The sequence below is a fragment of the Triticum aestivum genome, chromosome 7D, assembly GCF_018294505.1.
Source record: "Triticum aestivum cultivar Chinese Spring chromosome 7D, IWGSC CS RefSeq v2.1, whole genome shotgun sequence".
In the NCBI taxonomy this organism is placed as follows: Eukaryota; Viridiplantae; Streptophyta; class Magnoliopsida; order Poales; family Poaceae; genus Triticum; species Triticum aestivum.
The window spans coordinates 30,019,683-30,044,295 of record NC_057814.1 but is presented as its reverse complement, the minus strand read 5'-3'; the positions used below and the strand labels follow the sequence as shown (position 1 = coordinate 30,044,295).

General features: G+C 45.0%; 3 protein-coding genes and 1 pseudogene across 5 annotated transcripts; all 4 read right to left on the bottom strand.

Moving 5' to 3' along the window:
* Positions 1-692: 692 nt before the first annotated feature.
* On the bottom strand, positions 693-1,468 carry LOC123170391 (uncharacterized). Its single transcript, XM_044588254.1, has 2 exons — positions 1,097-1,468; positions 693-997 (listed from the first exon to the last, which is right to left on the bottom strand). Exons 1-2 carry the CDS (start codon positions 1,459-1,461, stop codon positions 826-828), a joined length of 537 nt encoding a protein of 178 aa, XP_044444189.1. The 5' UTR covers positions 1,462-1,468; the 3' UTR covers positions 693-825.
* Positions 1,469-5,964: 4,496 nt separating this feature from the next.
* On the bottom strand, positions 5,965-6,936 carry LOC123171057 (NDR1/HIN1-like protein 10). The gene has a single exon (XM_044588722.1). It carries the CDS (start codon positions 6,921-6,923, stop codon positions 6,252-6,254), a length of 672 nt encoding a protein of 223 aa, XP_044444657.1. The 5' UTR covers positions 6,924-6,936; the 3' UTR covers positions 5,965-6,251.
* Positions 6,937-13,400: 6,464 nt separating this feature from the next.
* On the bottom strand, positions 13,401-14,127 carry LOC123165954 (lipoxygenase 7, chloroplastic-like; annotated as a pseudogene).
* Positions 14,128-22,334: 8,207 nt separating this feature from the next.
* LOC123167993 (uncharacterized) lies at positions 22,335-24,611 on the bottom strand. 3 transcript variants are annotated; one of them, XR_006484176.1, is made up of 3 exons: positions 24,505-24,611; positions 22,869-23,564; positions 22,335-22,770 (listed from the first exon to the last, which is right to left on the bottom strand). XR_006484176.1 is itself a non-coding variant. In XM_044585856.1 (3 exons), exons 2-3 carry the CDS (start codon positions 23,147-23,149, stop codon positions 22,602-22,604), a joined length of 450 nt encoding a protein of 149 aa, XP_044441791.1. In that variant the 5' UTR covers positions 23,150-23,177; positions 24,505-24,610; the 3' UTR covers positions 22,340-22,601. The 3 variants fall into 3 exon arrangements, 2 of the variants coding, with proteins under 2 accessions (XP_044441791.1, XP_044441790.1); XM_044585856.1 differs by having other exon boundaries at positions 22,340-22,770; positions 22,869-23,177; positions 24,505-24,610; XM_044585855.1 differs by having other exon boundaries at positions 22,340-22,770; positions 22,869-24,604.
* Between the last annotated feature and the right edge of the window lie 2 nt (positions 24,612-24,613).

Here is a 24,613-nt window from a genome sequence, read left to right as displayed (position 1 = left end):
ACTCTTGTCAGACTGATGTATTGTGAACACCTTTGGGATTGGAGCTTCTGCGGTACACACATGCAAGACAACTTATTACAGGTAACTTGCGGCACACTATCTTGCTATCTGGGAACTATCAAAACAATTTTTGTGCGACGTATATGCTTATGCTTCTTGAGACGTGTGGATACAGAACATACATACTCTACTAGGTCTAGAAAGAATTAGATGTCGTGAAATCATGTGTTGTCTACGGGTCGCCACAGGCTTGTCGCACACCCACTCGCCCCGACTCGCGTTTCGCTGATGCAAGCTGGCTGAAGTTCTCATGATGGATTACTGCCGAACAGTGCTTTTGGCCAAGGCATACACAGTCTAGCAATTAAGTGGTGCCTTCCAATGAGGGGTAAATCCTAGCCTCACGTATGGATTACACTCAATCATATTTTAGTTGTGTTAATATACAGCTTGGACCATGCATGCTTTGCATGTCAACCTTGGATCCGAGCGAGCTAGCAGATCTTGTCTCGAAGCCAAACAACTTTTGTTCCATAATTAGCAAAAGTAATAAACAGTGTAGCTTTCACGTCGAGCTAGTTATGACAATATGCTTGGAAGTGTCGTACAGCTAGCATGTAATGTGTGGTGTATCACTATCTCGAGTGTATGCAAGCGTCGTTTCATGTGAATGAAGAGATATGCTCATACCATGTCAAAAGTGTATTGCTATTTACTAACCATCAGGTGTTCTGTTACTTACAAAAGCACCAAGTTATACAGTTGTGAAAAATAGGTTCCAGTCCTTCTAAGCCCATACATCTCTCAAACATATATGTAGGTGCATCATAGGCTACCAGCGCAGGTGAAGAACATGGAGCTCTGATTGCCTTCCTTATCGTCCTCCATTGGTGGGACCTTTTCTCTTTGACACCACCTCAGCCTCCGTGTTTGTTTTTCCAATTGCTCCACAATATAGTCGTTGACACACTCCGGTTTACAGAATCCCGTCTCACCTCTGCCACAAAAAAGGCGAAACATGCCATGCATGCATAGAATATAATTAAGTTTTCTTGGATGCTAAGGGGAGAGGCTGAGTTGACAATAAATTTCTTACTTGTACATGTAGACGGTGCCACTACCGATCCAGCTGCGGCATAGACCACATGAAAGTATGGCTGCTCGGAATGGCCTCCTATTGCTCCAAATAAGGTTTGGCAGTGTAACCTCTAGGATCTCATGTGCGTTGGTGTGGATGAGAGGCCCGACGATGTGTAGGTGTGCATTGGTTGGTTCCATAATAGCCGAGACAATCCCGATGCCGGCTCTCTCTGGGTCGTAGCGGCACCCTTTTCGCGACTGTGCTATGCCACTGCATCGCTTTAGCAGTGAGGTTGACGACATGGCCATGGAGCGCCAAGATGATGCCCCTGGAATTTCCATTGCAAGCACGGTCAGGTGGCAAAGGTGGTGCCTGATCATTTGTCTTTGAGAGGATTCAAATACCCTATGTGCAGGAGGAGGAGGAGGAAAGGGTTTATATAGTGTTGGGAGTGCATGTTGTATTTGCAAATACTTTTTAATCTCTTTGCGTGTGTGCATGGGGAGGGGGGCAAAGGGGTTAGTATAGTGCTGGCAGCACATGATGTAATTGCAGAACTTCCAAAGGGTTTTGCTTTTCTGGAAGAATTTATCCTAGGCAGTACCTTGGTATAGAAAGGTTAACACCAATACGTTGCAAGCGTCGTCTCCTCCATACACATTATGACAAGCGAAGATTGAACTGTTTCCTCTCAAATTCCAGTGATATTGCTGCATTACATAGATACACCTTAGTTTGAAATTACAATATTGAAAGGTTTTGCGTTCGACTGTAGAGCCATTTTCAGAATTCTTGTAGACATGATTTGGTGTTTTGAAGAGTACTTATGTTACCTTTTTCATAGCTATGCAATATGAATTCAATTTTTTGTAGTAGTACAACTAAATTATTTCTTGAGGAAATTAATCTTGATTAAGATGGCTAGTTTAACTCGCAATTTTAGAATTACCACGTAAATGTGGAGTACATTTTATGTATGGTTTTGCACATATCTTCAACTAACTATTCCCATCATTCCTTTTTGGGAGAAACCTCATAATCCTTTTTTAGGTGAACCAATATGTAGTTCTCCCTACCGTGTATATTTCTCTATGGGAATCTGGTATTCTTATATTCCTCTTTAGAATCACTGACCTATTTTCAGTCGGTCTGGTCCAATAGCACATACTATTCATTTGCCCTCGTTAACTCAAACTGCCAACAAAATATATTCACACCCTTCTCTACTTCTACTTCAAAAGGAATTTTTTCGCAATTTGAGTGTTTCTTTCATTCAGTATAGCTGCATAACGACACTTGCGAACATTAAAATTACTTAAAAGAGGGTTCCTTGGTGCATCTAATATAGTACAACACTAACAATTTCTATTAAGTGGGTAACTAGTTCCGAACCAACCAAATATCGTACCCTGTAGTAAAACGCAAACTACATCATCGAGCGATTGCAGCACACAATAAATTGACGGCTAGACCTTGAGCATTGCCAGCTACATAGATTTATATTTTAAGGTTGAGCACTTATTCACAAAATTAATTGTTTAATGGCATGAGAACAAATATGTGAACTTATTTAATTGTGCCATTACCAAAATAATCTAGCTTTGTACAAAGATTCAATGGAGTATGATGTTAGAGCGACTAATACCTCGCCTCCGAACATGACTCTCATTGAAAGTTCGCTGAGTGCACACCTACGATATTTGGTTACCTTACTTGTATTTAGGTTGTCAATGGGTGATCTGCACCTCTTGCGCCCCCCCCCCCCCCTTTAGTCGTCACGCAATAAATATCCTAACTTCCAGAAAACATTTATATGTCACTTTGTCGTGTTTCGGTAGTGGAGCGAGGCAGGGAAGGGGGGTTAATTTAAAAAAAATTACGAGAAGGTTAATTTTGTGTTGATGAGTGGTGCACATTTACCAAAATAGTGGTGCACATTTACCGAAATAGAGTCCAATAAAGGCGAAAAACCTGGAGTTGCTAAAGTGTGAGGAGAGGCCACCATCTCATGTCCAGATGATCAGGATTTCTGCAAACTTTGCATCTGCATATCTCAACTTAAGTTCCTCTCGACGGATTCTGGCTCAACATTCATAATGTCGAAAAGCTTCCATTTGTAACCACCTTTCCCACTACGTCGATAACTATTGTTGGGGAACAAGCACATTTTTTTGGGCTAACAGTAGAAATTCCTACAGTGTATATTTATATATGTTGTGCTTTATATGGGTTACAAAAAAAAAGAGTAAATCTAATACAAGGAATGTATTCCCTAGGTGCTAATACAAGGCACATTATCTACAACGATTGCATTTTTCTAAATATCCTACCACCGAATTATGATTTTGCCATTGATAAAATAACTTATGCATCAATTTTCCACCTGTTGGTGTTGAGTTGATGGATGAATGAGGACGATATTATTTTTTAGAAAAAAAGAGGAGGGGTTAATTACGTGGAACACTATTACCAAAACCGAATCTTGGAAAAAGTAGAACCGAGAGCCACCAAAGCGTGAAGAGAGAGAACCATATGAAATCTTGATAATCTAGGATAACTTTGCTGACTCAACATCTATATCTTCCAACTTTAGTTCCACTCGCCAGAACACGTTACTTATCAAGGCAAAAGTACATTGTCCAATAGTTTTTCAACTTTATGCCGATAATTGTTTGTAGGCAGACTCGTGTCACATATGACGTATTGTGAATATCTTTGAGCTTGGTAGATGCAAGACAACTAATTACAGGTAACTTCTGTCACACTATCATGATCTCTTGGATCTACCAAAACAAATTTTGTACTTTGTATATGCTGCCCAAGACATGTGAACAACGAGAACACACGGACTCTACTAGATCAGGAAAGAACTGGAGGTTGTCAAATCGTGTGCTACTAGTCACCGTGTCTTCCACGGCCTTGTTGCCCCTCGCCCCGACTCACGTCTCGCCCATGTAAACTGGCCGAAGTGATAATGATTGATTGCTTCCGACCAACACTTTTTGCTTACACATACACATGAATAAAGCTAATCCATTTTTCCAAGCTAGTGGATTCATGATAGGACGTTTGCGAACGAGGTTTATTGCCAAAGGTAGTCATGCCCTGTGTTTGGCTGACAATCACGCAGACAAAACAAATGCTCTACTCGCATGAGGGACCCCCTATTTGGAGACATGCGCGCCAGGGATCGAGGGAACGCGCAGCCCCAGCTCATGTATAGGGCGCGATGCCCACCTCTTTCTTACTATGATTTTTATTTTTTTCTGCGTTTTTATTTTGTAAAATAATTCAGGTTTTCATAAAATTTGTGAATTTCAAAAGAAGTTGCGAATTCTGAAAAAAGTGTAAAAAATCATAAAATGTCCATGAATTAGAAACAGTGTGCAAGGTTTTAAAAAATATCAAGGAAATCCTAAAATGTTCGTGATTTTGAAAAATGTTCCCACATTAAAAAAATGATAAATTCTCATGGATTCAAAAAGTGTTGATGAATTTATAAAGAAGTCCATGAATTTATATAATATGTTAAAAATATTCAAAAATGCTCGTGTATTTCTAATTTGTTCGTGCAAAATGTTCAAAGAAAATCAAATTCACTGATTCAATAAGCATCCATGAACTCAAGATTTTTTTTCAAAAACAAAAAATGTTCCTTAATTTTTAAAATAGGTTCAAAATACCAAAAAAGTTCTCCTGTTCAAAACAAATTTTCCCCTGTTCAAAAAACTGTTCGCAATGTTGAAAGAATATTCGCGTATTTAAAAAAATCTTCACGAGTTTAAAAAGTGTTCGCCATTCAAAGACATGTTAATGTATTTGAAAAAATGTTCATCAATTTAAAAGCTCTTCGAAAAAATGAATATAAAAACAAAAAACAGAAAAAGAAATAGAAATCAAAAAATAGAAAATAAAGTTGGAAAAAAAGGAAAAAATCAAAATCAAAAGGAAAAGAAAAAACCGAAAAACAATAAAGCGGAAGGAAAAAACTGGTTCATGGAAGGTTCTAGAACCTTCCCAAATCAGTGGAGATGAAATCTGGTAATGGGCCTGCCACCCTTGCGTGAGTGCTCTTCTCGGCCTCGTGCACCTGCAAAAGTAACGTTAGCTCTCCTCGGCCTGGTGCAACAAAAAACCACACACGGCTCGGCCTCATGTGCCCTGTTGCGCTAGAGCTCGAGCGGAAGAGTTTGGCAACAACCGAACGGTCATTATATAGTCAGTCCACTCCAAGTGAAACGGAAATTCTAACGAGCGAATGTTAGAATTCTAGCACTATAGCATGATGCAATCAAAATTGTTCCTTCTCTATGCAAAGAAGTTAATATCAAACTATGCTTGACATGCGAAACAAATCATTGGTAGGTGCACATACAAGGAAAAGGTGGAATTGCTAAGTGCGCACAACCAAAAACAAATGATGGTGACATTATCCCAATTGAAGGCGTTTTCCAGAGAAGAAAAAAAGGCTTTGCAGCCTAAACCGATTTGCTATTCGGTTTCATCATTGGCTTTGTATCAACAAGGGCTTCAAAATTAGATTCCACGTGGCTACTTTGAACTCAAAATAAAAAATCATTGAGACATAGCAACATAGGGCATAGTTTCGAAGATCTACACCCGTCATGCTATAGAGCTTGGGAGATTGTGTTGGCTCTCTATTCCTGTCTACAAAAACCATTGCATGTTTTATTGAAATGACTAACCAATTCAGAGGAAGTCATAACTCAAGAAAAAAAAAAGGGTCTATCACATAGCGCAGGAGTTAGATGACACTGTCAATTCTCATCTAGATGGTACTCTCTTCATAAAGAAATATAAGAGCGTTTAGATTACTATTTTAGTGATCTTAACGCTCTTATATTTTGGTTTTGCTACTAATTATGAACCGAAAAAGAAAAACTTGGAGCAACTCGGGCCTGTCGAGGACTCCACGGGTGCTTGCCTCTATTGCCGTTTTCCAGATGAGCGCGGAACACCTGCATCGGCCAGGATACAAAGCTCTAGTAGAATTAAGAGGTGATCACAATACACTCGACTCTGGTAGGCCTCCATCAGCTGCAGCACAATCGGGCATTTCACCAACAGCGTGCTCGCCACTGGCGCTTGCATCCTTTTACAGATGAGTACAGAACACCTGCATCGGCTAGGATACAAAGCTCTAGTAGATTCAAGAGCTGATCACAATACACTCGACCCTGGTTGAGGCCTCCATGAGCTGCAGCACAAGCGGGCACTTCACCGACAGCGTGCTCGCCGAGGTTGTCGTCAGCTCGCCATACTTGTACCGCACGGTGCCAACGACCCACAGGTCCAAGGGGAAGACACCCGTTCCACTTGCCATCGCGTTATCGAAGTATCCGGCGGAGCTCCCCTGGAGCATGCCTCGCACCGTGTCGGTCCGCCGGACGCCCTGGAACGACAGCGGCAAGGCGGCACGGCCGAACCGCTCTTCCTGGTAGAATCCCTCCACCTGCAGCCGGTCGTAGTAGACGGATACCCGTTTGCTCGGGTTCGAGATGGACACACCGGCTGTGAGGTTGTAGGACAGCAGCGGGGGGCTCGTCGTCGAGTTCAGGTTGAAGCTCCAGAGTGTTGCCGAGTCCACGGCCATCTGGATCGTCCGGGGACGGTAGATGAGCCAGATGAGGAGGGATAGGACGCCTATGAAGGTGCAGATGCCGATGAAGACTCTCACCAGGATGCGGAATGGGGTCAAACGGCGGCGTGGGGGAGCTTGGGCCGGAGGGCTTGGATCAGGAGCGTACTGGGTAGGCACGCCGCTGTCGACGTAACCCGTTTCGAAGGTGTAGACATGGCGTTCTTGCTGTGATTGGTACATGGCTAGAGGGAGACGACCCAGGTGACTTGACATGAAGGGATTGACAGATATAGTAGTGGTTGCCCTTGTTCGAAGCTGATCCCATCGATGTGGTAACATGCAGAGACAAAAAATGACGAAACCTTCAAGGCTCTTACCGGCAATATTAATAAACATGCTTAAGAAAACAAGGCACGTCAACACTGGACGGTGGAAGCAGCGAAGCAAACACGTGGAAATGAAGATTGCAGATTTGCAAATGCAAACAAGGACTGATGCTACCACTGTGCAAATAATTGTACTAAATCAACGGCAATTAATACAGATCGAAGAGAGTACAAAATTTATTATTTCGTTTATCACTTTAGAATTGAGAAGAATAAATCAAATTGGGCAGTCAGAAATCGACGGGACCTGCACAAGAATCTGCCACAGCCGCGCACTAGAGCGACGACGGAGGAAGGCCCAGCCACCGCCGTCATCCACCGTCAACCTTTGTCTAGCGGTGATCCGGCTATGGCGACGAGATTAGGAGGCGGTGGCTGCTAGGGTTAGGAGGGGCGTGAGGCAGTGATCAAATGGCGTAGTTGTGGAATCAATTTTTTGTGTCCTGCTTGGTCACAGACGCGTCGACGGGCGTTTGGTGGCCGGATTTTGGTGTTTATGATTATTGATGCTCTAAATACTGCAGATTCCAAATATACGTTATTTAATTAGTCTACTTAACTACAATGTACAGCAACTCAATATATTAACAAAGCTGGTATACGTGCATTACTTCGTAAAGTTGTTGCAGCTTAATTATCCTGATTACCTCAGCAACTTTGTCACTGAAAAAGATTGACAAAATCACTTTATTTTTTGTCATGACTGTGAAAATATGCTTCTTGATAACAACCGTGTGTGCATACGTATACATGTAGGCATGGTAAGTGACGAAGGTTTTCTCCATTGAGACAGTAGTTACCTAGCTACCAAGTCATAGTCAAGTGAGAAAGACAAAATATTTGTACAGCTCCCGTCCGACGCTCACCCAACAAATTGATATTTTAGTTCAACTCCTGTGCAGGTACGCAGTCGGTTGATTAATCCTGTACAGATCTTGTATCGTCACACACATAATTTTGTCATCCTATCTATCCTCACACACGTAATCTTCTACCGCTCTCACTTATGACACACATAATTTTTGTCATCTTTGTCCATACTTTTTTTTAGCATCCTTTAGGGCATCTCCAACGGCGACCCACAAATTGCCCATAACCGTTCGGACCGCATGGTCCGGACGTGTTGTGTTATCCTATGCCGGCTTGTATCGGTTCCGTCCGAATGTACTTTCTCCCGCAAACCGGAGACAAACGTGGGGGTCTTTGTGTGCGTCTCGACCGGTTCCAAGCCTGTGTCTAACTGGCCTACCAAAAATCCCCCGCCACCTCTCCCGCGCTTTTCATCGGGCGCCTGCGGCGTTTGCCGCGCCGCATTCATGCCAGCCCAGATCATGTGTCAGCCGACATTGATGCCGCGATTTGACCTAACGGGAGGGTAGCGTTGACGGACGTGACCTCTGTGGCGTAGCCGATTCAATGTGGATGCCGCGTCCCAAGGAACCAACTCCGGCCACTGCACCACATTGAAGCAGGCTGACCGCCCCTTTGCCTGACTTGGCCGCGCCTATTTAGGTCGTGCGCCGGCGACGCACAGAGCCGCAGTCTCCCTCCCCGAGCACCGCCCCTCCCCTGCCCCATCTTCATGCCCAAGCCCCTCGTCCTCTCCGAGCCCAGCGGCGGAGTAATGATGCTCCGCGCCGACAGGCGGAGTAGGTGGGAACTCCTCCTCTAAGGGTTTTGGCGGCGCCGCACACGCTCTCCGGACCCGTCGGCGTCCACGACGGCTGGCTCCTACACGAAGGAGGAGATCGTCATATCCTCTGGCGACGAGGAGGACCAAGCGCTGCAGCAGCAGCCGCCCCGACTCCTCAAGGAAGCCGCTCTAACGGCAATAGATTTGGTCGGTTAGATCGAGATAATGATAGAGCGGTCGCACCATCACAGGAGCCCGTCACCACCATCGCCGGCGCACGTAAAGCAGGAGCCAGCGTCCCCGTCGCGCCACTGTGTGAAGCGCGAGCCGGCGTCCCTGCTCCAGCCTTTGAAGGACGAGTCGGCCTTGCCCCAGCACAACCGCGGCATACAAATCGGACGCCGCATGAATGACAAGCCGTCATCGCCCCCGGGTCAAGGAGGAGCCAGTGTCCTAATCACGCAGCCGTACAGCCGCCACTGCCTCCCCATCTTGGAGGAGCCGCCGCCCGCAATCTAGATGGTGCGGGTCCACCTCCTCCACTACCTCATAGGATGCAGTTATGGCGGTGCCTCGGGCTCGAGGTCCGTCGTATCCGAGGCGGAGCACGCGGCAAGGCAGCAGGCAAGGTACAACCGGCGCAATGCTGGTCGCCGCTCCGCGTTCGCCATGAGGGACGACGTGGCGTCGGACTGGGTCCGCAATGACCTTGACCTCGCCGCCAATTGGGCAATCGACCGTGGCGACGGCCGCCAGGCGCCGCCATCGCTTGACGGCGAGCTCGCCAAGATTGGCGAGGAGTGGGTGCTTCGCGACCGCTTCACCAACGCCGATAGCGGCAAGGCCACCACCTGGGCTCCGAAGGCAACATCGGCAGTGGCAGCGGAGTCACTCCACCCAGCGTAGCAGGAGGCGGAGTGACTCCTACACGAGTGGCAGGCAGCCACCGGACAAGGCTGTCATGGCCCTCCGGTGGCGTTCCACCGCTGGAGGGACGACAACGACGAGGCGGCACAAAGGGCGACGACGGCGTGGCATTGCAGGGCGGCCACATTTACGAGCTAGTCGTCTTGTATAGGGTTTTGGGTTTTTTTTCTACTTTTTTGGTTAAATGGTCGAAATATGGATCTTTTATGTAAACTATATGCGAACTTTAATGAAATCCACCGGGTTTGAACGAATTTCGTCCGTTTTGTTCGAATTGGATGGCGGTCTCTCGCATCCATGTCCGTGGACTGGTACCCGTGTCAATAGGTGGATGGGGGACAAATTATGTGAGTCGATGCCCTTACATATTTTTTTGATTGCATACGCTGTCATTGTACAAAAACAAAAATGTTTGTGAACAACCAGACCGCTTTGACAGAGGTTACGGAGCAAAATGCTGGGTGTTAAAGTTAAAGGTCAAACTAATCTTGTATATTCTTAGGTTCAGTTATTGAATATAAACTTGTTTGATACTCCCTCCATCCAATAATCTAGTGTTAAAAATGCTCTTACATAATGAGACTGAGGGAGTAATAGTGAGGGCATTTCTAAGGCGGATTTAGTAAACCTCCCACAACCGTTTGAACCACGGAAGCCATCCAATACCGATCTGTATCAGTCCGCGGGGCGGTCCGGACGTGATTTCTCCTACAAATTGGAGACAAACGTGGGGGAGGTTTGCCGGAGTCCGGACAGATCTCAAGGCCGTTTCTGACCGCCCTGGCCCACCAAAACCCCCTTTCCCATCCCACGAGCGCTCCTGCCCGGCGCCAGCTGCCCGCATTCATGCCGCTGTAGAGCGCACCACTCAACATTGAAGACGCCTCAGAGCCGACACGACATCTCACTGCCTCCGCCATTGAAGCGACGCGCCAGCCAAGGGCGCTGCCCACGACACGTCTCCGGTGTCTGCGCCTGTTCAAAGCGGAGACGCGTGACTGGACGAAACGGGACAGATATCAACCGCGCTCATTTAATGCCGTTGTCCATCCATCTACCACCATTAAGCAGGCTTTCCAACCAAGAAACCCACTCCGGCGGCGCTCATTGACGCACCTGGACGCCTCGCCTCACCGGAATCCACTATATAAAGGCGGACACACCCGACTAACTCCACACCACAACAGTAGCCCCTCCACATCCTCCTCCCTTGCACTACATCTGCCATGACCGCCAGCGGGAAAGCTCTGTGGGATAATCTATCACCGGAGATGAAGCACGCGGTGGCCACCCTTGCTGCGGCCTTGCATAGCCTTCGTGCCAGCTGGATCGAGGCCGGCTTGCCGGCCAGCTCACCCGAGGTATGCGAGGACGAGGACGAGGACAACACCACGATGGAGACAGACTCCGACGACTCCACCCTGGCTCCCGCGACTTCTGTGTACGCCACTTCACCATGGAGTAGGCGCAGATGCAGTTTTCTCAAAAATAATAACAAATTCTCAACAATTGATGTTGAACACAAATTGCAAACCGCGTGTTTTTTTAAGTTTATCAACTTGTTTTGAAACGTAAACATTTCTTAAATTTGTGAACAAAACTCATATAAAACCGGAACATTTTTGAAATTCTAGAACATTTTTATAAATTGTAAACAATATTTGAAAACAAGTACAATTTTTGGTATTCCAAAGAACATTTCAAAATTTTGAACATATTTAAAAAAAGAATAATAAAATTCAAAAAAGAGAAAAATGAATTAATGGAAAAAGAAAATAAAAACAAAAAAGTAGAAAAAAGTGATTAGGCCTTGGCCCAACTAGGCAACGACGTCGCTCCCGTCTCAACCCGGTAATCCGACCCATGGGCGACCGCGCCATGGAAACCCGACCCGAATGGGTAGGGTATCGGTCGCCATATTCACCCATTGATAAGCCCTATGGGTAACCCGATTAGTCATGAGTGGGGTATGGGCATGGGGTTTTGCCCTTTGGGTAGCCCAATGGGTCACCAGATTAAGATTAGTGAGTAAAATACAATTTTATTTTTTACGAGGTGTGTGGTGAAGATACATGGTAATTAATTTGTTTAGTACACACCATTTTTTTTAGGTTAGTTTAGTACACACCAACGCTGCCGGTAAGGATGCATGTATGCATCTTTGCTCTGCCTTTTATTTCTTGTCGATCGCTTCAGAACGGTAAGGCCCATAGTTGAATTGTATAAATACTACTAGTCTATGTATGTAACTTCATTTGCTCAAAAAAAAGTATGTAACTTCAAAATGGTGCAGTATGTTGGCCTATTGGGTGATGCACGAGGGTGTGCTGTGCGTGTTCCGCAACAAAATGAACATAGGAGTAGCTTATTTAGTCCCACCTCGCTTGCTTGAGCGCACGGCGGCAAAAGAGACAAAGAAAGGCGTCGGCAAAGTTCAAAGGAATGCTAAACGCAAGATCTGCGGTCAGTTCGGCAAAATAAAAATGAAATGAAATATTAGACCCGACGTGTGTACTATTGGGTCAGGTCGCCCATCCGGTTCTAGCATGGGTCTCCTTCTAAGATGGTGTGCAGACTGTACGCCCGCTAAATATTCGGGTATGGATCTAGGAGAGCTTGACCCGGCCAAACCTCACCTAACCCGACTGCTAGGTTGATGCGGATTTGAAAAAGGTTCATTATTTTGAAAAGAAATAGCAGGTCGGCCCAAGCGTTTATTGATCTGAAAAAGTTCATTAATTTTGAAAAAAATCGCAGGCTTTGTAAAAAATTCATAACAGTTGAAAAGAGTTTGTGGTTTTGAAAACAAAATTCATGAATTTAATAAAATGTTCATGAATTGAAGAAAAAGTTCATGATTGAAAAATAGTTAATGAATTTTTCAAAAGAAAAGAAAATTGAAAAAAACAAAAGAAAAACCAGACAAACGAAAACTTGAAAAAAAAAACAAATAGGCTCTCATTGGTTAGTGTTATATTTGAAGAAGAAAAGGAAGGTAATTAGACACAATAAGAAAGTTGGCCAGTCCGTTATTATGGTTGTACTAAGCAAATAGGTGCTGGGTTCGAATGTTATCAAGGCATTTATTTTTTGAAGGTTTACCGAAGCGAAAAAATGTGCAAAATGGGTCGGCCCAGGGCGGAGAGTGTGTGTGCAGGATGTACACAAGCCGTATATAAAGAGATGTACTTTAAAAAAGACCATCCTGCGCATTCTTATGAAGGGGTATGGACAGATCTTGTACATCGATGTGTCTAAGTGGGTTGTACATCGAAGAAGAAGGGAATTGTATACATTTCTAAAGGAGTTGTACGAAGCAAACCCCAACTTTCAAAACTGAAGTTGTAGATGATGTAGATTAGTTCTACAAAGCGAAACCAACATTTGCTATGCCTTCTGTGAAACGTCAAGTCGTCTTATTATTCTCTTGAAATAAGCTTTCGCTTTGATGTATAGAGCAATGAACTGAAGTACCCGCCATAGTTTATACATTATAGAAGTATTAATTTGAAAGAATGAAGCAAATAATCCGTTACGGCAACAGCGACGGCCTTAAATGCATTCCCTTAGTGGGGACGTTAAGGTGGACACTATGCATGTTGTGAGAATTGGGACCAACTTGTTAAGAATGTAAGATTCGTGCTTGTGAGTTGTCACGACGCTGTAGGTGATCAGAAGCCAAGCACCTCGCAGCAGGTTTTCCACAAGTGCGTCGAACTCATCAGCTAGAAAAGGGATCAGAGACATGTGGTTTATTTTAGCTCTGTAGGATCAGATGGAGATGATGTTTGGGATGCCCTTGCCGGTGACGGCGGGCTGGGAGAATGGTTTCATGAGCTGCTACGGCACGATGCCGACGCGGCACCGGTTCTTGAGCTTCCTGTCCTTGTTCCTTCCGTCGATGATCCCGTCCACCTCCTTAAGACAAACCTCAGGTAGGCCGCATGCACCATGGTGTCGCCGCCCCGCGGTGCGCTCTCCATCCCTCCGAGGTACTCCTCGTCAGGAGAGTGATTGGACAACACATCTAACACCGTCATCACCAGCTTTGCCTGCACCTGCGACGGGAAGCATTCTCGGAGCGCCTGGTCCGGTTTGTCCAGGAACTTCTCAACCGGCATGTTGGTGCGCGCGATGGAGGGGCGGTTCGGGAAGTGTCCCCCGAAGTCATACTGCCCGAAGTTGACCGCCGTGTGGTGCGCCGCCGCCACCCAACTGATGGTAGTGAGCTTGTGCGCTAGGTTCTCCTGCGTATACAGCTTAGGCCACCAGGGCGCATCCTTCTTGTCGCCTTGTCCCTCGGTGCGCACCTCCTTCCAGAACGCCTGTAGCTCCACGTCTCGCTGGCCATGGTGGCAGCGTCCGGGTAATACCGGGAGACGTATGCCAGGAGCCACCCCTTGACGGCGTCCCAGATGAGGAGCCCATCATTAGCGAACGGATAGTCTTTGATGGCAAGCTTGAGGCCGTGCTCCGCCGTGGGGTCCTCCTTGGCCATCCCTAACCAACTTTCCCATTACGTGGATAACTATTGTTGGGGCAGAAGCACATTTTTTGGGGATGACATTAGGAATTCCTAGAGTGTATGTTTATATATTTTGGGGGTTTATATGGGTTACAAAAAAAGAATAAATCTAATTTTCCACCTGTTAGTGTTTAATCGACGGATGAATGAGGATGAGATTAGTTTTTAGAAAAAGAGAGGAGGGTTTAATTACGTGGAATGCTATTACCAAAACCGGGTATTGAAAATGGTAGAACCACGAGCAGCCAAAGTGTGAAGAACGAGAACCATGTCAACTTTAGTTCCACTCGCCTAAACACGTTACTTATCAAGACAAAAGTACATCGTCCAATAGTTTTTTCAACTTTATGCTGATAATTTTTTGTAGGCAGACTCGAGTCACATATGACGTATTGTGAACATCTTTGAGCTTGGAGCTTCGGTGGTACATAGATGCAAGACGACTAATTAATGGGAACTTTGCCACACTATCATGATATCTTGGATCTTTCCATTTTTTTTGCGGGTGATGATATCTTGGATCTACCAGAAGAAATTGTGTACTTTGTATGTGCTGCCCAGGACATGTGAATAATGAGAACACACACACTCTACTAGATCAGGATAGAATTTGACAATTGTCAAATCGTATGTTGTCTAGTAGCCACCGTGTCTTCCACGGCCTCATTGCGTGTCGCTCGCCCCAGCTTACGTCTCGCCCATGTAAACTGGCCGAACTGATAACGATTGATTGCTTCCGGCCAATACTTTGGGCCGACACATACACATGAATAAAGAGCTAATCCATTTTTAAAGCTGATGGATTCCTGATAGGATGCATGTGAACGAGGTTTGTTGCCAGTGATTTGTCTCGTGTCTTGTGTCATTTTCTTCCTTTACTCCTTAGTGTCACGGGTATGGTGACAACCTACAAGTAGTGTATACATGCGAATATATGCACGGGCCAGTCGACTCCTCTTCTCCTATGACATTTTGGTCCATACACCCGGTTTATTCCCCAATTAACCAGTCTATTTGACCAGTTTTCACTGGTTTGACTGAGGAGAGGAGGGTCGTATGTGTTGGAAATATGAGCAAATTACTACGAGATTTTATCCGAATAAACAGAAGATAAATCATGACAGCACTAGCAAAGATTAAACTAATCATGCGAACCATAGTAGATGAATATATCACATCTAGGGGCACATACTAGAAACATGAATTCTACCACGATCTCGAACAAGAAGGATAGAATCACATACGGTGCAGCAGGAGCAGCACCGCCGACGGTGATGTTGTCGCCCATGTCGTTGAGGATGAGGTTGCCGAGGTCGGGGAAGAAGTCGTCGTCTACGAAGTCGTCGTCGCCGGCAGTCGCGCGAGTGCGCTCCCCAAAAACTTGATCACCCCTCTCCCGTACAGGATCACGAGAGGCGGGGTTCCGGAGGTCTAGTGTCCCTTCTTGCGGTGCACACCAGAAGGAGGGATGGAGAAGACTTGCGTGGCGGCGCAATGCTCTAGAACGGTGGTGCGAAACCATACGATACGACGGCGGCTAGGGTAGACGTGTGCCTGACTATATAATGCGGGCCGGGTAGGTCGTGGAGAAAACCCCACGTCCAAGTAACGGCCCGATGATCCAAAAGGATCGGAAACGGCTGAGTAATTAACGCGTCCATAATTGTTAATTAATGACTTATTAATTATTCCCGAGCAGCAAAAATATAGACAACGTGCATAGCTCTGTCCTCGGCTCGCCTCATTCCCGAGCCGCGTTGCGTCGCGTTGTGACGAGGTGTGGCGAGCGAGGAGGAGCGTGTGTGTAGGTCTCATCTTCTCATGCTCATACAAGTGGTAGAAGAGCTCAGTTATAAAGAGGTGCAACTCTCTCTCAATTTCCGGGGTGGGACTAAACTTTCGTCTCACTCACACCACTCACATGTGTGCATGAATGGGCCAAGAGAATTTCAAAATTGTAGTTGGGCTTTGGGCCAAAAGCCCACTAGCAAATTCCAACAATCCCCCACAAAGTCTCATTGGCACATCTCATTATTTATTTCCAAATCATTGTTTATATACAGGTGATTAGTGGAGACTGTAAAGTTAAACTTCCATTTAGAGGTGTATGCTAGACTAGGTCACAACTTGAATAGTGGACTATGCCTTAAACTACAAGTTTTCTGCGAGACTAGTTTCACACAAATTCTCGACCGAAACTGGGTTGCCGCAAGGCTTCCCCGCGGGTGGAGCGTATGCATCATACTCTAGGGCATTTCATGAATTTATTAGAGAGCACCCAATTCTCATAGACTGCGACGTTAACAGTCAAATTCATATAGGTGTGTTCCTCAGGAGATGCTCTGCAGGGCAACATCTCTGCTTACCCGAAAAAGCCACTTGGAACACATTAAGATAAGTATCAACCTGCCATGCAGATCAGGAGAGTATTGCATCTTCACGGAGTGGGATAATTAACATAGGGATACTCTCCTCCCAGCTGACCAACAGCTTGTCTCCACTACTTCACGGGATCTCCGATCACATAGAGTGAGTTACCACTATGGACAACTCATGCGGTGGGTCTCAAACCCATCTCCATCGATGCATTATCTATCACATTACGTGATAAACCCTTTGTGAAGGGATCTGCCAAGTTTTTCGACGTTTGGATATAATCCAACGTAATTACTACGGAGTTCCTCAATTTTTAGACAGATTTTAGTCTCCTCTTCACATGCCTTGAGGACTTCACATTATCCTTAGAACTGTTTATCTTGACGACCACAATTTGATTATCACAGTTCATTAGGATGGGGGGTATTGGTTTTTCAACCATAGGTAAGTCCATCAAGAGCTCATGAAGCCACTCTGCTTCAACAGTGGCAGTGTCTAATGCTATGAGTTCTGCTTCCATATTTGACCTCGTTAAGATGGTCTGCTTGCAAGACTTCTAGGAAACAGCGCCACCACCAAGTGTAAAAACATAACCACTTGTGGCCTTAATCTCATCAGCATCAGATATCCAGTTTGAGTCACTAACCCTCCAATACCCTTGGATACCCGGTGTAGTGAATCCCATAGCTCGCAGTGCCTTTCAAGTAGCGCATAACTCTCTCAAGAGCATGCCAATGATCATCTCCCGGTTTTGACACAAACCGGCTCAGCTTGCTCACAGCAAAAGAGATGCCAGGCCTCGTGGCACTCGCCAATACATAAGCGAGCCAAAAATTTGAGAATATCTCAGTTGATCTCTAGTGATCTGTCGATTCTTTCGAAGCAACACACTAGCATCAGATGGAGTTGGAGAAGGCGAGCAGACGCTATACCCAAAATGACTCAAGATCTTTTCCACATAGTGAGACTGAAGCAGTGTCATCCCACCATTCTCATCTCTTAACAATTTGATGTTTAAGATAACATCAGCTACTCCTAGATCCTTCATCTCAAAACAGCGAGATAAGAAATCCTTAACCTCCTTGATTAGATCAAGTTTGGTTCCAGAGATCAGTATGTCATCGACATACAGACAAAGAATAACTCCTTCGTCCCCACCATGGCGATAGTACACACACTTGTCACCATCATTTACTACAAAGCCTGCAACAGTTAATGTTCTTTCGAACTTCTCATGCCACTCCTTAGGAGCTAGTTTAAGGCCATATAAAGACTTTAATAACTTGCACACCTTTCCTTCCTGACAAGGTACTAGAAAACCATCTGGCTGATCCATGTAAATTTCCTCCTTCAACTCTCCATTGAGGAAAGCCATCTTAACGTCCATTTGATGAACGAGAAGACCGTGTGAGGCAGCCAGTAATAGTAGCACCCGAATAGTGGTCAGTCTAGCCACAGGTGAGTAAGTATCAAAATAGTCTTCACCTTCTTTTTGGGTATAACCCTTAGCCACAAGCCGTGCCTTGTACTTTTCAATCGTACCATCAGGTCTAAGCTTTTTCTTGAACACCCACTTACATCCTACAGGTTTGCACCCATAAGGACGGTCAGTGATTTACCAGGTTCCATTAGCTATGATGGAATCCATCTCGCTACGGACACCTTCCTTCCAGTAGTCAGCATCAGAAGATGCATATGCTTCTGAAATAGTCCTGGGTGTGTCATCCACGAGGTACACAATGAAATCATCACCAAAGGACTTTGCAGTCCTGTGTCTCTTACTCCTTACAGGAGTTTCATTGTCACCCTCAACAGGATTCTCAACGTTTTTCACCGCAATGGTGGGTTCAGGAATTACAATGAATTCATCACTAGATGGAGTACGTATCTCCTGATTTGATGAACTCGACATATCCTTCATAGGAAATATGTCCTCAAAGAAAGTTGCATCATTCGACTCCATAATCGTACCAACATGCATGTCGGATACCTTAGATTTTATTATCAAAAATCTATAACCAATGCTATGAAAAGCATAGCCCAGAAGAACACAATCCACGGTTTTTGGTCCAAGCTTGCGCTTCTTGGGAATTGGTACATTGACTATCGCCAAACAACCCCAAGTACGTAGGTAAGAGAGTTTCAACCTTTTCCTTTCCCATTCCTCAAATGGAGTCATGGTCTTATGCTTTGTGGGAACTCGGTTTAGGACATGACATGCAGTAATTAGCGCCTCCCCACACCACTCCTTGGAAAGACCCGATGTGTCTAACATGGCGTTAAGCAAATCAATTAGAGTTCGGTTCTTTCTTTCGGCCACCCCATTGGACCGAGGTGAGTAGGGAGGCGTCCTCTCATGGATAATACTATGTTCCACACAAAACAAATCAAATCCATTAGAAAAATACTCTCCACCACGATCAGACCTTAGCCGTTTAATTTTTCGATCAAGTTGGTTCTCTGCTTCATCTCTATAGTTTTTTAAGAAATTTAGAGCCTCGTCTTTTGATTTTAGAAGATACGTATGACAACATCTAGTGGAGTCATCAATCAACGTCATGAAGTATCTCTTTCCACCTTTTGTCCACATGCCATTCATCTAACAAAGATCAGAATGTATAAGCTCTAGTGGCGCCAAGTCTCTTGCCTTTGCAGTCTTATGGGACTTGCGAGGTTGCTTTGCTTGCACACATACTTGGCACTTGGAGCCTTTGACAGTAGGGATTTTTGGAATTAAATTCAAATTGGCTAGCCGCGTCATACAACCAAAGTTAATATGACAAAGTCGTGAATGCCAAATATCGGACTCATTATTGTGGCAAACATTATTAATAACTTTAGTGCAAATATCTGACAAAGATAGGCGGAACAAGCCTCCGCACTCACAGCCTTTCCAACAAATTGTCCACACTTGGAAATTACAACTTTATTGGACTCAAAAACCAACTTAAAACCATCTCGACATAAATGGGAACCGCTGACGAGATTATTATTGATGGACAACACATGATGAACGTTCTTCAGACACACAGTCTTCCCCAAGTAAACTTCAGATCGACCGTACCGACACCTCGAATGATGGCATGTGACCCGTTCCCCATCCGCATGGGAGAAGTCCCTGTGACCTGGTAAGAAGAAAACATCGAGGCGTCAGCACAAACATGCACATTGGCAGCGGTGTCAATTAACCAATCAGGAGATTGAAATACTGAAAGGATGGTAGGAAGAATACCATACCGAGATTCCTTCATATCAGTATCACCGATGACAACATTAGCGGACTTGCCGCTCTTCTCATGTTCGCGCTCCTCAAAGCGGTTAGGACACTTTGGAGGCCAGTGATTAGGATCACCGTAGACATGGCAAAGTCCCTTCCCCTTATTGTGAGAATTCTTCTTGAAGTTGGTAGAATGTGACGGCTTGTTCTTTGCATCAAACTTGCCTTTGCCCTGAGTTTTGTTCTTGTTATCTTTGAACTTGTTGGGCTGGAAGTTCTTCTTTTGTACCATGTGGGCACTAGAAGCTCCCTCAGCAACTCAAGCACGTGTGTCTTTTGCTCTCGCCTTCTCTTCAACATCAAGAGTACCAATGAGATCCGCAACGGAAAACTCCTGTCTCTTGTGTGTCAGGGAAGTAGCAAAATTGTTCCACGAAGGTGGAAGCTTGGCAATGATGCCTCCGGCAACACACACTTGAAGTACTCAATTTCTTTTGCGAGCAACTGTATCTCATGAGCCTGCTGGACAACAGAGCGCTCATCAGTCATCTTGTAGTCATAGAATTTCTCCATGACATATAACTCACCGCCAACGTCCAAGGCCCCAAACTTGGCCTCGAGCGCTGCCCACATGTCCTTGCCGTTGTCAAACGACATATAGGAATCCACAATGGAACCGTCAAGAACACTCAGAAGGGCGCCTTTAAAGAGGGTATCGATCTTCTCAAAAGCTTCCTGCTGTGCAGGATTAAGACCGCCCTCGGGCTTGCCCTTGGTGGCGTCATAGCAGCACATGGTCTGAAACCAATAGACTGCTCTCGTGCGACACCTCTTATATTGCACCCCCTTAAAGGCAGGCGGCTTCAAATGCACAGCAAAACCACTCGGAGTAAATTGCCTATCATCAGGTTTTTGGATTGTTTGAAATATGAGCAAATTACTACGAGATTTAATCTGAATAAATAGAAGATAAATCATGATAGCACTAGCAGAGATTAAACTCATGCGAACTAGCATAGTAAACGAACATATCACATCTAGGGCACATACTAGAAACATGAATTCTACCACGATCTCGAACAAGAAGGATAGAATCACATAAGGTGTAGCGGGAGCAGCACCGCCGACGTTGATGTTGTCGCTCATGTCGTTGAGGATGAGGTTGCTGAGGTCGGGGAAGAAGTCATCGTCGGCGAAGTCGTCACTGCCAGCAGTCGCGCGAGTGCGCTCCCCAAAAACCTGATTGCCCCTCTCCCGTACAGGATCACGAGAGGCGGGGTTCCGGAGGCCTGCTGTTCCTTCTTGCGGTGCACGCCGGAAGGAGGGATGGAGAAGACTTGCGTGGTGGCGCAATGCTCTGGAACGGTGGTGCGAAACCATATGATACGACGGCGGCTAGGGTAGACGCAAAAATGTAGACAACGTGCATAGCTCTGTCCTCGGCTCTGCTCATTCCCGCAACCCACGCCGCGCCGCGCCGCGGCGAGCGAGGAGGAGGAGCGCGCGTGTAGGTCTCCTCTTCTCATGCTCATACAAGTGGTAGAAGAGCTCACCTTATAAAGAGGTGCAACTCTCTCTCAACTTTAGGGGTGGGACTAAATTTTAGTCTCACTACACCACTCACATGTGTGCATGGATGGGCCAAGAGAATTTTAAAATTTTAGTTGGTCTTTGGGCCAAAAGCCGAGTAGAAAATTCCAACAGTATGTAGATAGATCTGGGTTTTTTTGGGTCTAACCAATGGTTTGGTCTGGTTTTTAAAACTATGCCTCTCACTCACCTCCACATCAGCCCTTATGTGCTAGCAGGGAATCATAACTCTCTCTTCTCCCGTGAAGTGTGTTGAGCTGGGCCAACTCGGTCTTGTTTTTTCAACTTGAGGGCTGACAATCGTGCAGGCAAAAAACTGTTGTGCTCGCGTGAGTGCTCCTCTGGGCCTCTTGAGCCTGAAAAACAACGGTTGCGCGAACCAACCTGTAGAATTGCTCCCATCGTTTACAGCATTTTTAACTTTATTGTGATGATTGTTTGTGGCCATACTTGTGTCACACTGATGTATTGTGAACACCTTTGAGATTGGATCTTCCGCGGTACACACATGAGAACTTATTATAGGTAACTTGTGGCACACTATCATGCTATCTTGGAACCATCAAAACAAATTTTTGAGTGACGTATATTCTTATGCTTCTCGAGACATGCGAATACTGAGAACACACACACTCTACTAGGTCTGGATAATTAGATATTGTCAAATCATGTGTTGCCTACGGGTCACCACCGGCTTGTTGCGCACCCACTCGCCCCGACTCGCGTTTCGCTGACGCAAGCTCGCCGAACTGCTCATGATGGATTACTTCCGGACAGTGCTTTTGGGGAAGGCATACACGGAAATTGACTGGTGCCTTCCAATGAAGGGCAAATCTTAGCCGAACATATGGATTACACCCAATCATATTTTAGATGAGTTAATATACAGCTGGGACCATGCATGTTTTGCATGTAAACCTTCTATCCCAGCGAGCTAACAGATCTTGTCTCGAAGGCAAACAACTTTTGTTACATAGTTAGCAAAAGTATAAAGCAGTGTAGCTTTCACGTCGAGCTAGTTGTGACAATCTATACGTGAGAGTGTTATATAGCTAGCATGCAAAAAGGTGAACACTATCTCGGGCGTATGCATCCCTCGTTACATGTGAAGGAAGAGATATGCTTGTGCCATGATCAAAAGTGTATTGCTATTTACTAACCATCAGGTGTTCTATACTTACAAAAGCACAAAGTTATACAGTTGTGAAAAATAGGTTCCAGTCCTTCTAATCCCATACATCTCTCAAACATAGATGTAGGTGCATCATAGGCTGCCAGCGCGGGTGAAGAAAATGCAGCTCTGGTCGCCTTCCTTGTCCTCCATTGTTGGCACCTTTTCTCTTCCACACCATCTCACCCTCTGTGTCTCTTTTTCCAATTGCTCCACGATATAGTCGAAGAGACACTCCTGTTTACAAAATCCCATCTCACCTCTGCCAAAAAAATATGAATCATGCCATGCACGCATAGAATATAATTAACGTTTCTTGGATGCTAAGGGGAAGTGTTGACTTGACAATCAATTGCTTACTTGAACATATAGATGGTGCCACTACCGATCCACCTGCGGCATAGACCGCATGACAGTATGGCTGCTCGGAATGGCCTCCTATTGCTCCAACAGAGGTTCGGTAGTGTAACCTCTAGGATCTCACGCGCGTTGGTGTGGATGAGAGGCCGGACCATGCGTAGGCGTGTAGCGGTTGGTTCCATAATAGCTGAGACAATACCGACGCCGGATCTCTCTGGGTTGTAGCGGCACCCTTTTGGCGACTGTGCTACATCGCTGAATCGCTTTAGCAGTGAGGCCATGGAGCGCTGAGATGATGCCCCTGGAATTCTATTGCAGGCACGGTCAGGTGGCAAAGGTGGTGCCTAATTAGTTTGTCTTTGATGGAATTCAACTACCCTACGTGTAGAGGAGGAGGAGGAGGATGGGATTTATATAGTGCTGGGAGAGAATGTTGTATTTGCAAAACCTTTTTAATCTCTTTGTGTGTTTGCGTGTGTGTGTGTGTAGGGTAGGGGTGGAGGGGTTAGTTTAGTGCTGGCAGGGCATGTTGTAATTGCATAACTTCCAAAGGATTTCTCTTTTGGGGAAGCATTTATCCTAGTTAGTACCTTCGTATAGAAAGGTTAACACCAATAGGTCGCAAGCGCCATCTCCTCCATACGAATTACGACAAGCGAAGATTGAACTGTTTCCTCTCAAATTCCAGTGATATTGCTACATTACATAGATACGACCTTAGTTTGAAATAACAATATTGAAAGCTTTTGCATTGGACTATGGAGCCATTTTCTACAATTCTCGTAGACATGATGTGATGTTTTGAAGAGTACTTATGTTACCTTTTTCATAGCTATACAATATGAATTCAATCTTTTGTAGTAGTACAGCTAAATTGTTTCATGAGAAAATTAATCTGGATTAAGATGACTAGTTTTAACTCACAATTTTAGAATTACCATGTAAATGCGGAGTAAACTTTCTGTATGGTTTTGCACATATCTTCAACTAACTATTCCAATCATTCCATTTTGGGACAAACCTTCATAATCCTTTTTTAGGCGTACCAATATGTAGTTCTACATACCGTGTATATTTCTATTTGGAAATCTGCTATTCTTATATTCCTCTTAAGCATCACTGGCCTATTTTCAGTGGTTCTCGTCCAATAGCCCATACTATTCATTTGACCTCATTAACTCGAACTGCCAACTAAATACATTCACACCCTTGTCTACTTCTACTTCAAAAGGAAATTTTTCCGCAATTTGAGTGTTTCTTTCATTCATTATAGCTGCATAACGACACTTACGAACATTAAAATTACTTAAAAGATAGTTCCTTGGTGCATCTAATATAGTATAACACTAACAATTGCTATTAAGTGGGTAACTAGTTCTGAACCAACCAAATCCCGTACCCCGTAGTAAACCACAAACCCAATCACCGAGCAATTCCAGCACACAATAAATTCATGGCTAGACCTTGAGCATTGCCAACTACAAAGGTTTGCATTGTAAGGTTGAGCAATTATGCACAAAATTAACCTTTTAATGGCATGAGAACAAATCTGTGAACTAATTTAAGTATGCCATTACCCAAATAATCTACCTTTGTACAATGACTCAACAGAGTATGATGTTAGAGCGAATAATACCTTGCCTCCGAACAAGACTCTCATTGGAAGTTCGCTGAGAGCACACCTACGATATTTGGTTCCCTCACCTACATTTAGGTTGTCATGGGGGATCTGCACCTCTTCCGGC

Excerpts from the sequence above, each read along its gene's own strand:
- LOC123167993 (XM_044585856.1), bottom strand. The coding sequence starts at position 23,149 with ATGGCCTCACTGCTAAAGCGATTCAGCGATGTAGCACAGTCGCCAAAA. Across the intron at positions 22,771-22,868 it reads GGCACCATCTATATGTTCAA|AGGTGAGATGGGATTTTGTA; the intron begins GTAAGCAATTGA and ends TTTTTTTGGCAG.
- LOC123170391 (XM_044588254.1), bottom strand. The coding sequence starts at position 1,461 with ATGATCAGGCACCACCTTTGCCACCTGACCGTGCTTGCAATGGAAATT. Across the intron at positions 998-1,096 it reads GGCACCGTCTACATGTACAA|AGGTGAGACGGGATTCTGTA; the intron begins GTAAGAAATTTA and ends TTTTTGTGGCAG.
- LOC123171057 (XM_044588722.1), bottom strand. The coding sequence starts at position 6,923 with ATGTACCAATCACAGCAAGAACGCCATGTCTACACCTTCGAAACGGGT.